At 40.4% G+C, this 18,251-nt stretch overlaps 1 protein-coding gene across 1 annotated transcript in view; it reads left to right on the top strand.

Moving 5' to 3' along the window:
* Positions 1-18,251, top strand: part of shank3a (SH3 and multiple ankyrin repeat domains 3a) — a 144,758-nt gene that overhangs the window by 106,143 nt on the left and 20,364 nt on the right. Inside the window, exons 14-15 of the mRNA XM_063874708.1 lie at positions 193-306; positions 16,043-16,118. Of these exons, the coding sequence (XP_063730778.1) occupies positions 193-306; positions 16,043-16,118 (190 nt within the window). The remainder of the gene's footprint in view (positions 1-192; positions 307-16,042; positions 16,119-18,251) is intronic.

Below are 18,251 nucleotides of genomic sequence, written 5' to 3'. Positions count from 1 at the left end.
GGATTGTGTTACATGTGTGTATTTGTAACACAAAAATATGTATTTCTCCCTCTGTGTACACGCACCCAAACAATGGAGACCTAAATCTCTCACTTTGTCCTTGTCTCTTTTTCAAGGTTCAACAACCTTACAATAATGACAACTAGGAATGTTTTATTTCAATGTTTGACAATATTCTTTCTCTCTTTTCAGTGCTGAGTATAGGGGAAGGAGGTTTCTGGGAAGGCACTGTCAAAGGGAGGACAGGATGGTTTCCAGCAGATTATGTGGAAGAAGTCCAGATGAGGCAGTATGACCCGCGGCTAGGTAAGGCTTCTACATGCACACAGACACACACACATACATACACACATTCTGCACTCATACTGCCCTATTGCAACACATTTCTATCTTGCTGTAGTGTGTTGCTCTGCCGTGATACAGTGGCACGGCATGGTGCTGAGAAGTAGAATAGTTCCTGTAGCTGTTGCTATGGTGTCAGGATATATGCATGAATTAGTAGCAAACAAACAAAAAGTAGACAAAATACTCTCTTTATATCTTAATTTTCCTTAATGTTACTGTTTATTAATTACAATATCCAAAACTAGAAAAGTAACCATCATCCTTACCCCAAACCGCCACAGTGTGTGCTGAAGGAACTGGTTGTAGCAGCTCACTCTGTAGTCTCAGGGTGAATCGTATCCACACCTGACCCCCCTACTGCTATGGAGTATCGTAACCCCTATCAGAAATCTTTGTTTGTCCAGGCAAAAAGAAATGCAGCCATTTTGTTGATGGGGGGCCCTCTATTCTACATTTACCTCTTCCACCTCTTGCAATATAATCGTAACACTTGGATGAGATATCCTCACAGTGGTCTAATCAAAATCTGATCTGCCAGATTATTTTTTGATTGCAGTTCTTTCCTGTTTACAGATCCAATATGACAATGTAATATGCTGTGAGCTAATTCTCTATAAAACAATCAATTTTCAAAGCTTCTACTTCCTCCTTCATTAGTTGACATTTGCCTCCCGTGGTGACTGCTGACTACCTTGAGATTTTCACCAAAGATTGGCGAGCTCTTGGGGTCTCTTAATTAATGCTTAATTAAACGCAGGTGCACTGAAAAGGTCAGCCTGTTTAGCTCGTGTTCAAAACATGTAGTCAGTCGCCAGATTAGGGGCCTTTTTAAATATATTTTCTTGTTTTTAAAAGGCTCCATGCTTCCTTTTTGCTGTTTTAAAGTTAACACTGATGGCATAATACACCTCTATGATGTTTGGTGTACACTTCTTTTTGGTGTTACCCCTTCCCCAGAAACCTGCTTTATCTACTTATTGTCATTTTGTCAACTGAGAATATTCCTGAATTTGAATTTCAGATGTTTCATGAAAGTCAAGAAGCAATCGTGCTTGAGACTACCTAAAGAATGTGTGATTAATGCAATCCCTGATGTTTTAGAAAGCTAAACATTTGTCGGACAGCCAAATAATAGGGTTGTTCTAAAATCACTCAATATCATTGGGGCAGTAATACACCAAAATTACACAACGGAAAACAGTCCCCATCTTGCAGTCACCAATGAAGGCATATTAACACCGTAAATCTGTTTAAAGGTCAGCTTTATTTTAATAAACGCTTAATATATGCTGATTATGAAGAACCTGGGATCAATCCCACTGTGACAGATTAAAAAGGAACCCTTTGTAAACTACATCAGAGTAACTCGGCCACATTCCCGTTTACTCCTTTAATTAGCAGATGGCACATTTTGTAGTCTCAGAGGCAACAACTTTTGCAGCATCATCAAAACATCTGGTCATTGTGTAAAAAAGTTCAACGAGATGCTGCTGTCAGTGATTATTTTGGAGGTGGGCCACGGACAAGTTTGTCATAAAAATGCTCCCCATTCCATGTGTGCTCATCATGCATCTACTGGGACGTATTTCTTCAAGAAACCGGGTATTTTCCTTTTCAAAGGGTTGTTGAAGGATTGAGGTTACATTTAAGTATGTGTGAAGAGATGAGCAAGGCCGGAATCTCTAAATACCCCATTTAAATGCATTGTGAGAAAAAGATAGGGGAAGGCGGGAAGGAAAGGGCCAGATAGCGAGGGAGACGGATGGTGGAGCATACTTTAAAGGACAGCAAAGTGGAGACAGCAGAGCGTGTCTTTCAGAGAGAAAAAGAACGAGGAGGGAGGGAGATGGGCCTGATATTGAGCCCCACTCACTCATAAATCCTGGAAAACTCAGAACCCTCCAATACCTATTTCTTAGCAATAAGTGTGTCTTTTGCCTCCTGTGTCCTTCCTCTAGGACTCCACGTATTGTTGTTTTTGTATTTGATATTTGTTTTTAATCCTCAGGGTACAATTATTCCTGCTGTTAATGAAAATGCTGATAGTTCACCCTGAAGAACACAAGGCACATTTAAATACACACAGTGGGTTCCTGTGTGTATTGTTGAGATGAATTGATTGATTTTTTGTGTGCAAAATGTAAGTTACAGTAAATGTCCCCTTTTTTCTCTTGTAAGAAAACTTGTTTTGATGAGTCATCTTCAATTCGAAGCTTATACATAAATAAATCCTCTATGTTAAGGCAACGTCTCTTAGCCATCAGCTGTTGGTTTTGGTGTAGCTTGCAGAGTGAGATTGGAGGACGTTTTTTTGGATGTATATTTGTCCGATTCACTAAATTCTCTCTTGTCCTTCCCCCCATAATTTACTAACACAGTTGACGGTGGTGGTCCTGTCTGTATCTTAACAGCAACATATCACTCTGTTTTGAACCATGCTCACTTTAAATCATCCAATCAATTAAAACAAAAAAAAGTGTTGATTACAAACTACAGACACATGAGCCATTTAACCCGGAAATACGTCACATTAAGTTAAAATAAAGAATGTCAAACTGTTGATTCGCTCATACTTCAACTCGACCCATAAGAACGATGCTGCAGGGCTGTTAGGAAATGGTTGGCATTGTGGTCACACACAGTATTGCAGAATCACATGAAGCACACTGGTCCCGAAGCTTTTTCCCACCATACACAATCTCTGCAAAAGCATCCCCTTTTAAAATGAATGAAATGTCACAAATATGAGTCACACATATTAGAATTCTATCCATTTAGTCCAAAATCTAGAAAAGCTAGGTGTAAATGAAGGGGATTAGAATATAATTGTATCTAATGATCCAAATGAAAGCATATTATACATTGCAATATGTTTAATATATTATTTAATAACATGCTAATTTCTGAATCTACTGAGGCATTTCAAAGCAAATCTCATCATCATCTTTTGATTCATCATCAGTAATACAACAGCAGAATTACACACACTACAACACACACATGTAGTTGTTTATGTGAAAGCAACCATTGAGGCGTCACTGACAGTAAGGGCAATATGTCTCAGCGTAGTGAAGCAGCAAAGACAGCCTTGTCTACAATTAAGTAGCCCAAATACTGCTGCTCTCTCTCTCCTTCTCTCATTCTGCCACTGTACATCACCCATGAGTCATGACTCTGAAAGTGCCATCCCTCTTGATTAATCTCTGCCTCCATCTCTTTTCAATCCTCTCTACTAGGTTTAAAAGAGGAATGATGGAGACGGGGTTAGAGACAACAAAAAAAAAATGTGATGATGGAAAAAGCTGTTTCAGTTTGGGAGAGCGACAGGGGGTAGGTAAAGACAGCCATCAAGAAATAGAGAGACAGAGAAAGGAAGCAGGTGACCATGTGAGAAAGGCACAGCTTAAACCATCTCGGCTGTTATCTGTCACCACACTGCTCCTGTCTCTCTCAGCGCGGCCGGGGCGAGCTGCAGCCAACAGTTCATCTTCAACCGCTGCTCCAGGGGACGGAGAGAGGGAGGGAAAACAAAGACAAAGTGTAGAAAACCGAGGGGTAAAACAAATAGGAGAGGGCATGAGCGAATGATGGAGAAAATGAGGGAGAAAAGCAACGACTATTGATTGAATTCATTAAGAGTACAATGAGTGATGCAGTGGGGAAACGCTGTTGGCTGTGGGTAAACGGTTTGTGTTGGGAAGGTGTGCCGTATTAATGTGTTGTTATAGATTATTGTAATAAAAACTCAGTCTGTTGTTAAATCTGTAAAATATGCCTGAATAACCTTCCCCGTCCTGCTAACACCCCACCCCTCTCACACACGCGCAGCACACATGCAGCTGGCCTGTATGTGGGGGTTAATAGTAGATGTTTACCCGTGGTAATGGAGGGGATAATGATGTGAGTATGAACTGCTCTTCCTTTTCTAATGATGCTTGCAAATTGCCGGGGGCCACTCATTTCAGCAATAGTACTGTTAATCTGCCGGCTACAATCTGTTGGGATCTTACAGCCCTCCACCCTAAAGACCCCACCCCCCTATCCGTCAACTAGAAACGGGCTTGCTATAGCCAATGGTAAATGAGACAGCAATGCATTTTTACCAGCCCCAGTTTTCCATCATACTAGCCTTAATGTTTCTTAGGTTGCCCCGCGGCCTCAAATGTCCTTATAGACCTCCATACACACACACACACACACACACACACACACACACACACACACACACACACACACACACACACACTCACAGCATTGTAATGCACATTTTCTCTGTGATGGGAACAGCCATCCTCGATTTTCTCGATGATTTTATGTCTTAACAAGCAAAAAAACATTTATTTATTTTCTCTTTGTGCTCGTTCGCTGTATTCCCTGGCTCTTCTCACACCGCGGCACATTGAATGACTCACAGCCGCATGAATCAGCCCAGTCAGATCCAGCCTGAGCTATTTTTAGCCTGCCCATTAAGAAGTTTTGGAGTGTGTCTGCACTCCCCCAGAATGCTTAAACATCAGCGTTGCTGCGGCAGCTGAGATTGACATGGGAAGTGAAAGTTGGAGGGTAGGATGGAGGAGAGAGGAAACAGATATGCCACTGGATTTCTATGGGAGATTACAGGGAGGTGTCTAGTCAAAAGTTGGGGGTCTCCTTGCTATTTCTAGCGCGGTTCTTCCCGACATATATCCAAGGTGCAAGTATAATAGTTATTGCTGGATGATGGATATCAATAATCTAAGCCTGTTTAAGTCTGTTGACCCTGTTTCGCAATGTCATTGATTAGAAAATCCTTTATGGTCATTAACACTTTAACAGACAAATATAGAGGGCTCTATTCTAACTTTGCTTTGCAAATATGATCTTAGCCGAAGACAGCTGACTGTGTTTATATAGCTGTATTTAGTGCAGCTTCCTTATTAGAAAGCTCTTCTGTTTCACGTTAAAGCAGAAGACTAACTGAAACAACGGACAACAATGTTCATGTGTCCACATACTACAACATTGAGGCATTAAGACAAAGGCTTGACTAAATAAGTAAAGATTTACTCAATAATCAATCATGGAAATATTCTTTGCTGGGATATGAGTGCTCTTGGAACATTAGAACAAAAAGACGAAATAAAAGACAGACCAGAATATGTTGTAGTCCATGGGGACAGGGAGCCATTTGTGGATTTTAAACAAAGGAAGGAGTAGTTGTCAAACTGTGACTGTGTAAAGCAAGACTATTACTCTTTAATCCAAATAGCTCATGGGCTATCCTGCAAGGGTGGGTAATACCATTTTTTAATGTTCAAAATGTGAATTGTTGCATGCAAAGGCAAATTCAGCACATATATAGATTCAGTTAAGTTACATTTTAGTCCGCTGACAATTCTCTTGACATTTTGACAGGAATAACTGCAACTTCAACCCTTTCTCTCCTTTTCATCACCACTATCCCATTATCTTTCCTTCTGTTTGCCCATCTTTGTCATGGCATCAGCATTTCAATATTGGGACGATCTTCAACCCCTTCACCCCTAAAATGTTTCCCTAACATGGTGAAAATGAATGTTTTTGTGTGTTAAAAGAGCCAGACACATCAAAGACGTGTTGATTACACCTGCGTATTTCTTATCACACCTTTCCCTCTGCTTGCTGCTGAGAGCACATTATATCACTGTTGTTTCTCCCCTTTTATGTTATACTTTTTTTTGCCTTCTTTGTAGCCTTTGGAGGATTATTCAACGGCAGCTCAAGACAAGCTGTTAACTGAGACAAAGTTAAGCTTAAGTTGCATGCTTTAGAAGTTTCACATGACCAAATGTTACATAATTATATATTTTCAATACAATAATTCGTATGTATTTTTGTAGCATTTTCAATTGAGCTTACCATACATATGTTATTTTTCTGTTCCAGTTTTTCCAGGATTTTGAAAACAAGACAGCTTAAGACCAAATATGCGATTGTGGCAGAATATATGTGTGTCCTCATCCCTCACCTAGCCCTGTGTGCAATCACAGTCACCTTGTCCATCTTAAGCTGTGATTCATTATAGCAGCTACTCTATATTTTAGGTCTAATTGTTCAGATTTATTCAGTCTGCAGTTTTTTAGTGTTCTCAAAGGTTAAACTAAGCAAGCTAGTAAGACATACAAAAAAGCATTTAGCTCTCAATGACAAACTACTCTCAGTTTAGTCCTCTATCGGATGTAATGTGTTTGTTCAAGCCCGGATTGCACATCACGTAGATATTGAGTTCAGTCAGAAACTCTCTGGTGGTGACTTTTAAAATGCAGTGAATATGCAAATGCTGACACTACAGAGCAGTGCCTGTGCACATGCATGCAAATATGCAGGCTTTTTTACACATATATGCTTATGCACATACACACTCTAGTTATTGTCTATATTATGTGTGGAGTCAGCAGTTAGATTAGCATAGCGAACTAATCCATCTTATTAGAAAGAGAGAGGGAAGGAGGGGTTAGAGAGGGAGGGAGAGAGGGGTGGGAAGACATGTCTTGGTATTAAAGTTAAGCTGAGTCAGTGTAATAGCCTGGCAGTTCCAGAGGAGTCCTGCCGTTTACCCCTTTACAAAAAAATCCATGTGAAGTGTCCTACAGTGACACATCCCAAGGTGTGTGGGGGCTTGTGTGAGTGTTGTGTTTGTTTGTTCGCAGCAGAGTGATGGCCCCTATCTGTACTTTTCATCAGAAGTCAGTCGAGTGTGTTGAGCCATCTCTCTATCTGGAGGACAGATCCATATCAAATCATAATAGATGGCAGTGCAATTTGAACAATGAATCAAAGCTGAAGCAGGTCTCACAGAGGAGCAGAGACATATCTTATTTGACAGGGGCCGTATTGGATGACAGCAGGTCCCTTGCACACAAACACATAGGCACACACAAAAAAAAATGCACCTACACGCATGTGCAGGTTACTGCATCCAAACCTAAAAGACTATTTCACAGTGTCATGGCTGCTCACTCACCTTACTCACCTGTAGTAGTTAGCTACACTCCTTCAGCCCGGGGTTGAATCATTGGTTTAGATAAACCCTTACATTACCATGATTCGACAACACATACAACAACACAAACACACACACACACACACTACACACACACACACACACACACAGTAGCTTACCTAGCTCTGACTTGGCATGACTAATCTCGTGCCTACCTCTACACCGAGGCACCCCTGTTTTCTTTCGCCGTGTCTTACTCTCCCTCCCTTCATTTCTCTCAGAGCAATATTCCCCTTTGAAGTTCAGTAAAATATTTGGCCTTTGTAAGCACTGGGAAAGAAAGAGACAGAAGCTTTGCACACAACTCGTATTTCATGAACTTGATGCAATTAGGAATGATGATAAAAGATCCTTGATTTTATACTTGGATTTTTGCTGCTAATATAAACATGAATGCTGCTGTTGCTTTTTAAAGTATTTTTTAGATCCTTTATTTAGAAGTGTACAGAAGAGAGGTTACAGGAAATGACGGAAGAGAAAAGGAGGGCAGAATCTCTATGAACACCCCAATGCTCACTTATTCCATATATTAGGGAAGTTTGTTCCTGTACTGAACACTGAACACTACTCCTGCTTCCTTTGTCATTCCTAGAAATATGCGTTTGTTTGTCTGTGTTTTTCTGATTTCATCTCTGCTTGTTTCAACCTTGACTTAAAGGCGTGTGGTGATGAGCCGTCAATGAGCTTGTACAGTAGTTGCTTCTTGTTGTTTGAATTTGACTGAATTATTCAAGGCTTGCACTTTGATAGAGCAGAGGTATTTATAGCTGTTGGTCTCTGACGCTGACACTTACACGGTAACAATGAGCTCTCTGAAGGCTCTTCAACAAACCAACCACTTCTGAGAGAGGGGAGGAGAAAAAAGAAAGACAGCAGAGCAGCACAGATGCAAAATATTATGCCGGAGTTGTTTGCTGGAGGCTGAAATAAAATGGGACATTTAAGCCAGAGACATTGACACTCAGTTTTCATTGCTACTCATCCAGGGAGTCTTATTTCACTCTCAAAATGAAGACATTGGAAAGTACTTTAACAGGAATAGGGTGCTAAGGAATTTCAAATATTCGACTGCACAAAATGGGCGTTTCAGGAGTGATTTTAATCATCTCTAAGCGAGGATGAGAGGGAGGCCAGGCCCGGCTCTTTTCAGTGATTCGAGCTGGCGGTCAATCTTCTTGTCAATGTCTAAGAGATGAAAGATGGACTGTTGCCCGGTCATGGTGTCAGATCTGCCTGTGCTGTGTAGCAGGATAGACGGGATGGTTACTTTTGTGAGGGCAGAATATCCAAACTACACTTTCTATGACCTCTACTGGGGTAAGTTACCTGTCCAGAGCTCTGCATTGTCCTGACATCATCACATGGCTAATATAGAGAGCAAACAGATGGCTCACATCATGTCATTCTGCATTTAATTTTAAAATGTCACCTTCAAGGAGAACCTAAACATACACCCTTCTATAAATATAAACAATTTGCAATATGACAGTAGACAAAAGAGTAGTGTCTGTCTGTGCATCTTTTCCATTTAAAGAAGACAAGTGTGCTCTACTATAAGTTTAACGACTCAGAGTTGAATTCCCTGCAATGAAAGAAAAACACTTCATTACTGGAAACAATATTCCTCTACTGCCTCTTCCTAATCTCAGCCCTTTGCTGATGAACAAATAAACGCTGTCGTTTTATTCTACATGTTTGTAATTGAAGGTTTTCCTTTTTAATATAGATATATCTTGATTATGAAATGCATTCTACTACTCAAACAATCCTTTCTTAGTCTTTGGAAATAAGAGGGGGCAGATCTGACTTTGTTAGTAATGGAGCAGCGGCAAAACGTTGTCCGGCTTACATCTGACAGCTAAGAAGAACTCTTTTTTTAGTGCTTATATTATTACATCTCATCTCCATTTCAGTTTTATTAAAAGCCTGTCTTGCGATGTCATTGTCTTAGTGAGTACTTTGATCTAAGCGCCTATTAAGTTTTTATTTCCAGTTACCATCTGCTGCAGTGTTAGATAGAAAGTCTTGATGCAATCCATAATTGTTATTTGTTCAAACACATGAAATAGCTTATGTTTATCTTTGTTGACCTCTTGGTAATTGGGATTGTGCAAATAATGACTGTCCTCGTTAAGGTAAAAGTAGCGTGCCATTCTGAGGTTGAGGTCAAGTGATGAACCATGTCCGCCCTGCCCAAGCTTTTCCCCTTAAAGGGATAATCTGGCAAAAATTGACCCCAGGGTCTTTTTCTGCATGAAAACTGATCAAGTAAGCCCTCCATTCATTCATTCATCAACCAGTATTGAGCTTGCCCGGGAAAACCGGGAGCAACACTAATAGCCAAAATGGCTTACAGTGCATTCGATCGGGGCAGTGCGCAGAACGCTTCCAAAACGGCATTTTTTAACCACTAACATTGCTCGAAATAGCACCAAACCTCTGCAGTGGCATGGCAGTAGTCCAATGTTTTGGAATGTATAATTCCAATGAAAGGAGTTGCATGTAAGTTACAGGCAACTCCTTTCATTTCCGTGTCAACACTCACTAGATATGAATTTCCATGGAATTATACATTCCAAAACTTTCCTCCTTGAACTGAACTCCAGTGCATTCGATAATCGACTTGTGTGGACTTTCCTTGGAGAGGACCAGGAATGGGGGGCAGTTGGTGAGTCTTGTAAAACAGTTATTTTTAATAAACTTCGGGTTTGCAAACTACGTTGTTGGTGCTCCGTTTTATGTGTAGGGACCCTAGTCATGCTACTGCAGAGGTTTGGTGCTATTTCGAGCAATGTTAGTGGTTAAAAAATGCTGTTTTGGAAGCGTTCTGCGCACTGCCCCGATCGAATGCACTGTAAGCCATTTTGGCTATTAGCGTTGCTCCCGGTTTTTCCGGGCAAGCTCCATACTGGTTGATGACCCTAGGGTAAATTTTCGCCTGATTATCCCTTCAAAGTTGGGATCCCAGGTATTCCCTGGTTCATTTAGCTTCTCCCTTTGTTAACGTATTAGCAAACAATCATTCTGATACTACAGGTACCATTATTCTGTAGATAGTATACCCTCCTTGAGCAACTACTTTGTCAGAAATACAAAAACGGGTGTATCTGTGTATATCCCAACAAAAATAACACATAGGGCCTACTGCTTTAATAGTTAGTCCACAATTATCGCATTGTCATATCTTGAGTAGATTTCTACACAACAGCAGGAGTTGGATGTGTGCTGTTGCTGCTCCTCCTCAATCTACTACTTTCTCCAGTATTCAAACTGAGCCATTTAAAGGAAATGATGAAAATGATGTTGTCTTGTTTGTTGGTGCATTATTTCTGAGCGATAATGTTTTGAAAGACACTAATCAGGACTATTTGTCAGGATACATCATTAAACACACGATAAACTCTTAGAGATATTTTCACTCAGTTGCCATCTACTCTAGTCTTCTAGTTAATCTGTCTTCCCTGTCTTTCCACTCTAACATTTGCTCTCTGTTTTTCTCCTCCTCATCCTTTCTTTTTGTTCTGACATATACTTCACAGTTAATTAACCAACCCCACTTTCTGCTTATCATGTCCATGTATGCAGACAAATAGCTGGATGAAAGATCTAGTAGTGCGTCATACCCATTTATAAAGTATGTGTGTCATACAGTTCAAGTTGTCACCTTTGATGTTGAAGATTATCCTGCAGCTCTAAACCGTATGCATGGTTCATCAGAACTCCCTATATGTACAAACCACATAAAGATTAAATTGATACAGAGCCTGCTTTTAAGTCTTTCTTTTGTAGTGACTACTCTTCCTTCAGTGTCCTCTCTATCACACTGTCTTCTTGTGAGCATGACTAATTTCAAACAGGAGTGAAAAAAATAATTCACCTTTTTTAAAAGTCTTTTTCAAGAGTCGTTCAGTAGAGGATCAGGAAATCCGGAGTAGACATGAAGATGAAAAGGGAAAAGAAAATGAAGACGTTGCTTTGTTCTCTATTCTGTGTGGAAGTGGGTTAGCCTTGTAGCCACATGCATGGGCCAGCAACCCCCTGTTGGATCTGTGGAGCAACAGCTAATTGTGTGACAGCACAAAAGAGAAAGAAAGAAACTATGGTTCTGTCTTTATTGTTATTTTGAAACCCCCCCCCTCCCCTCCACGCTGTCTTGCTCTTGGGATGATGTTACTCCAGAGAGTCGAGCATTATTCTGATCAATTAAATCAGTGTTTTGTAGTCAATGTGTAAGGAGCCCTCAGAGTTTACTACAACACAACATAAATGAGGAGGCCGAGAGAGAAGGTGGAAAGGAAATGAGGGACTAGTGGGGGAGTGGAAGAATTAAAAAGTCAATGAGGCTCACTGAATGAATTTGTGTGTTTTTGTGAGTGTGTGTGCATGTTTGTCTGAAGCTGTTATCAGCGGCAAAACAGCATAGGTTAATTCTCATCCAGCAAGGCTCGGAGATGGTGCGTGTGCATGTATTGGTTCGTGTCTCTGTGCATGTGTGTGTGTGGGATGTAGCTCTTGCGTCCTTCGGACAAGGACAGTGATGGTGTAACAATTTGTACAGAGTAGAGAATCACCGTGAGCTCATTCAGGGACCTTCACAGCAGAACAATCAGAGATGCAGCAGGTTAAAGAGAGTGACAGGAAGAGCGACAATGTTTCAGCTCATGCGTTAAATATGCTTTTGTCTCGACTATGCACTGGGTTCACAGCTGTCACCCGTGAGAGCAGACTTACAACTTATTCTCCCATCTTATAACACAAAGAAACAAAACCTTTCAATCCATCCCAGATTACATCTTTAGATCAGGCTGATGCAAAGCGTTGATCTCTGTAAGGGGGATTTCAAATCAATGTTGTTTGTAAATTCGAGGGAAATAGAAAGGCAAAACAACCTTTCCTAAATTGAGCTAGGATTTTAGCTTCTTTTTTAATAAAAGAATAATATGCATGTGTAGAGGAAAACATACAGCTTGATTACTTGTCATGTGGTGCTGACAAGAAAAATATGGCCTTGTTTTGCTTTTGGTGGCACTGTAACAAACTAGCAAAAGAAAATTACATGACAGGCTTTTATATTTACTATCAAAAGGATTTAATAAGTCTTACTATAATTAACTAGTTCAGCAAAATCTCTTGTCCAACGTAGTTATTACACAATGTTTTATCACTGCAGCTCCACATTTTTGTGGGACAAACATAAGGGGTAGTTTTGGGTTACGGTTAGGTGGACGTCATCAATGCAATCAAAGCCCGGTAGCACGATTGGTACAGTTGTGATTTTCACAAAAAGCATAGGGCAGCAGAAGCTCTCTCAGTTTTTGGGTTTGCTGCTCAGGAAATTGTGTTTCTCTGACCAGTAACAGATTCACTTGATTGTTTGAATAAAGTCACACATATATTGTTGCTCCTGATGTCGTTACCACCAGCTGTGTATCTGTCCCCAGAAGCAGCATCCACAGTCTAATGCATGTGCCTCACTCTCCAGGTATCTCCTAATAAACCACACTTAGGGCAATTTCTAATAAGCACTAATGGGCAACGCCTCCCTCATTTCATTTCTTGCCTTCTACCTCTGTGTGTTCACTGTGTCTCTTCCTATTTTTCGGCTAATTCATTAGATATTTGGTTTTTTTCTGAAAGAAACTGTAGGTCTTTCAATATTGTTTGAGTGGTTTTATAACTGAATGTTTTATCTGGACCTCAACAGCAACAGTATGTCTAAATCCAGCCGAATCCATCCTTTTTTTCATGGTGCTTGAAATAGATGGTAATCATTTAATTTGCTTTATTTTGAAACGACTCTATTACAATGAGTTTACTGAGTAGATAATTGTCTTTGTTCTCTGGAATCTCAGCGTACCTAACTCCCTGACAGCCCAGAGGACTTAGCTCTGGTGAAGATTGGAAGATGCTTCTCCTTATTTTGTTCCCGACTGGAGATAAACCATGGCCTCCAGAAGGCAAACCTCAAAAATATTTAAAATAAACCTCAAAACGCTCTTAATATACGTCAACTTGAACAATGTTTAACATCCTTTTGTGGTGTGTATGTGTGTGTGTGTGTGTGTGTGTGTGTGTGTGTGTGTGTGTGTGTGTGTGTGTGTGTGTGTGTGTGTGTGTGTGTGTGTGTGTGTGTGTGTGTGTGTGTGTGTGTGTGTGTGTGTGTGTGTGTGTGTGTGTGTGTGTGTGCTTGCGTCCTTGTGATAGATGGAAGTGGAGTTTAGGTTATCTGTGCTATCAGGGCCCTGCCTTTAGATGCTCCTGGGCTGTACAAAATAGATGACAACTGTGATGAATGAGCTACATTTCACACTCTTAGACTGCATCTGGTATCACAATGTGTGCACGCACGCACACACACTGTACATACAGAAACACATATTCTGCTCAGACACACAAAATACTGTCAGTCTGCAAATTCACGCTCACTAACTCGAGAAATTATCCAACATTTAGCTGATTTTCTTTTTCTTTTGTCCTCTTTGAAGGGCTTTTCTGATGATATGTGAGGAGTGTGTGTGTGAAAGCTTCGTGAGGACTGTAAAAGATGGACTCTAAATGTGCAGGAGAAGACAATTGCTGACTCATTCATAACTTTCTGCCCAAATATCAACTTTTTCGTCTCATCTTCCCTTCGACAAGCACTGTTAACAAAATGCCACGTCTTTCCTCCCAAGAGAACACGTTGAGTAACCTTCTGGACCAGACGAAATACCAATCAGCTCACCTCACTTTTTTTTCAATACCTTACCTCCACTGATATCCTCACAAAAAGAATCACTCAGCTTCATTTCATTCTAAATTTAATTTGATGTATCTACTCTTAAGTTTCCTATCTCTCATCCAGGTTGTAAGATGTCAGATCAAGTTAAAAACAATTCACTGGTCCTTATTTTGCTGCAGAGAAAGCTATAGAAACACGGTCTCATTAGGAGGATAGGATAGTGACATCACTTAACTGCTGCTTACATTGTTGCTATAACATCATTGCCTCGGCAGTTTTCCAATACACCTATAAACCCATACAAGGGGAGTGGGTGCCAAAAGGAAGATATCCTCTGTGCATTTTTTTGTAACTTAATCCTTATCCACAGGGATATACACTTAGGAAACCCTCAGAAAGACAATTCAGATAAACAGCTAAAGGTTGTATAGAGGATTTTTATGAAATAACTTTTGTTCACCTCAGAGAAAAGACCTGAACGCCTTGAATTCATTATGACACCTATCACCTTACTGAACATGCTTTTCCCAGTATTTATTGAGGTTTATTGATTTAATCACTGCCGTTAAATTAGAAATAATCCCATGATTTCCTTTCTTCTGATGGAGTGAATGCAAAACTTCATGTTACATATTCAGTTGCAAAAAGCTATCAAGCTTCTTGGAAGCTGCGCTGAAAACCATTTAAACATGTCTGCCTGTTTTTGGTGGATAATCCTGTTATTTAATAGTAGACAGAGCTTGTTTTTTTTCTGTACGGTGTATTCATTAAATCAGTGCCCTTCTTTTGAGTGGAGCATGTTCAATGAGGGAATGGAACAGCTACACTTTTGCAATCATTCTGAATCAAATGAATGTGTAAACATAAGAGAGACAGATTTGATTGTGAGGAACAAGGTAAACAAGGAGAATTTTAGGAGAACGACAGGGGAAGAAAATGAGAAGGCAGGTGAGAGGAAGAGCAGAGGATGATGGTTCAGAGGATTGCTACATCTTGTCTTTATTCCCTTTTTTGGTCCTTCTGGTTTGTCACCAAGTGTCACTGGATGCAGTTATCAGAGCTTCAGGTTGACTCAGCTGGCAGTCTGTCACTCACACACACAGTCAGATGGACAGGCTGAAGTGGATCTGAGGATACCAGCCTCTTCAAGTCTGCTCAGTCACTTGATCTCTATCCCTTATTGCTCTTTACAAGTCGAAGTCTTTCTCATACACAAGTATAGTGGATATCTCAACAGCTTGAAGTAGTGCCTTTATTTGATAGCACAGTCAGTGACAGGAAACACTAGCAGTGGAAGGACATGTGACCAGGATTACTAGCCAGAGTCATGGCTTCGTGCCATTTGTCTCACATCACCTCGAGGACACCCCTCGCTCTCACAGCGTTGCCCAATTAAGATTTTCTGTGTGCTGTGAAAGGTTGTCGGGTTGTGTAGTCAGCAGATTGCTGTTTAGTGGAGTTGCAGTGTGTATTATTGGAATGGGGAGAGGGCATCGATCTCTATCAGCACTCCCATAGGATAAATCTACCCACATGCTGACAAGAAACACACACTCGCACAAACACACACTTACTCACAATATTAATTGAGCTTAACATTGTTCCCATTCTAGTGCATTTGCCAGCTTCAGAGGAAATGCTTTAAATGAAGAATTATGGAATTATTTGACTGTTTGAAAAACATAAAATTACCATGGGACAATTATAATGTGGTAGTTTATGATAAATGAAGCATGGTCATGATAATTCATTCTCTGTGGAAGCGTAACCCCTTTTGGTGCTAACAGAATTACATTTTACAGTTTCATTTTATCCTTACATACCAAGAGCTTCTTATAATCCCTTATAAACGGTGTCCTTCCTTAATGATATTCAAGAAGTGCATGCATCGAGCACCTTTTCTCCAATCTGGGACAAAAGGTTGCAAATTAAAATGCGTTTAATTTGTTTTACAGAGACTCGGGAGGACCGCACTAAGAGACTGTTCAGACACTACACTGTGGGATCCTATGACAACTTCACCTCATACAGGTACAGCCTCGTTCCTTGAGCTAGCACGCTAATGCAAAGTGCAGACCATGATATTAGTGTATACTGTAGTGCACATTGTCATATCTCATAATGCTGCTTTACCTATACAATGGTAATGCAGTCCCTGTGAGAAGGTGTTGGACTGTTATGGAGGTGCTGCCATCTAAAGGTGAAAGGCTGCTGGTGCTCTCACTTCGACCTGTTAAGCAATTTGTTTTGTCTGTATGTGCACACATATACAGTATATTCTACATGCATGTTTTTGTGCCTAAAATGTTGAGTTCCCGGGATATTTTACATGTCTTTATTTTCTTTAAGCTGTTCCTCTGACCTTTATTGTGTAGAGAGTGTCAGTGCTTTCTCTTTTTTAAATAAAGATTATCTGAGAATGGAGTAGCAGGCTTTGTGTGGTTATGATGCAAATTCTGACTTTAATGCCACAGTGTGTCAGTATGAGACACACGCTAGTCTGGTGAGCATTGTATCCACCCACTTTCTCAGCCTTTTTATTAAATGTCAAGTTCTTGCATTCTAGGTTTTAGTTGGATTAAATGCTATCTCTGTTACCAGAGCTGCAGGTTTGTTGAAGTATCATTAGCACAGTCTTTCTAACCTGTGTTAGTCTACATACAGTATATGGGCCATTGAGTGGTATACATACCGAGTATATATATTTGTTTGTTAGTACAGTGCAGGTGTTGGATGAGTACTGGAGGAAAAGAAAACCAAGTTCATGTTGTGATGCTTTCCAGAGGTGTGACAGTAAAATAAAATCACTGCACAAAATCACAGCAGGTTACGGCTAAGAGAGGTTTTAAGGAGCAGTTGCAACATAGGAATATCTGAATAGAATACCAGTTGCAGCAAAAGGTAGGACAGAAAGTTATTTTGTTACATGGTACAATTTCTTTGAAGGATATCTGAAGTGTAGTCTCAGGAATAATACTATCTCTAATGTCAAAGGACAGGTTTATTTTGAGGAGACATTTATCGTTTTAAATTGTGTTTTACATGAGAGTTTTTCATTGAGTTACGTGGGCCGAAAATAATCTGAAGGAGAGTGTATTGCATTAATGCAGCATTTTGGGGCATAGGGCAGAGATTTAAGCGTAGTGGATAAAAGGTTTTGGACCGAAACAAAGCATCTTAGTGATGCTTAACCAACACAGGTTTCTGTGCATAATATTTGGTGCAAAAGTGGATAGATAGCCTTTTATGAAAGAAAACCTTTGACCTCCCTCCTGCAGAAAGGTTTGTTACGGGTCTCCTGGCTCCAGCAGCAGGAGCTCTGTGTTCCCTTGGTAAGTCTGAGCGAGTGCAGTGTAACTAAGCAAACAGAGACTGCCGCCTCCTACTGAGTTGCATCCTTAACAAAAGCCCAGTACATCTGCCTCAGCTGTGAGGCAGGCTGACTGATAATGCTAAAATGTACTAAATATTACAAATTGTCTGGCTTTTGTTCAGTGTGTAACCTGGCAGCAGGCCCCTCAGTGTGGTGTGGTGTTAAATGACTGGAAAATACAAGCGCACATTTTCTGTTGTTTTAGTACATCAAGTTTAATCTAAGGACAAAATATTTAGGCTTATTTTGTTGTTTCATCTTACATTTAAGTGTCATTTTACTTTTCTGAGTTAGACATGTTTTAATTTGATCTTACATTCCCGCACCTTTGACCGTCAAAAATGTAGAATAAAACCATTACACCTTACCTGAGCGTTTCCTTTCAGTTCGATTAGGCCAACGAACAATCTGAATATTTCTCTCCGCCGTCATGCTGATATTTGCTTTGCTTCCTTACTAACTCTGCTTTGGTTTTAGCTTACAGGCTTTCAACACAGATGCATTTCTTTAAAAAGTGTTAAGTGTGTACAGAGCATCCCAGGTTAACACCATCTTGCAGTCTCCAGCCCTCAACACTCTGGAAAATCAGGCAGTGATGAAGTGCTCACTTACTTTTGCCTCCTATTCCCTCTGTCATTAGTCAGAGGATAATATTGCATCTCCATGTCCTTCACTGTCTTTAGCAGAAGCCCTCCACACCCTCCTCAGCTGCAGTCTCATCTGAGGGATCAGCCAGAAGATTGATTCAGTCTTAGGTTTTATCCCAAAGATACTTCAATCATGAGAACTCT

Source organism: Eleginops maclovinus, chromosome 2, assembly GCF_036324505.1.
Source record: "Eleginops maclovinus isolate JMC-PN-2008 ecotype Puerto Natales chromosome 2, JC_Emac_rtc_rv5, whole genome shotgun sequence".
In the NCBI taxonomy this organism is placed as follows: domain Eukaryota; kingdom Metazoa; phylum Chordata; class Actinopteri; order Perciformes; family Eleginopidae; genus Eleginops; species Eleginops maclovinus.
Note: the sequence above shows the minus strand (reverse complement) of the source record. Positions and strands in the feature narration are given on the sequence as shown.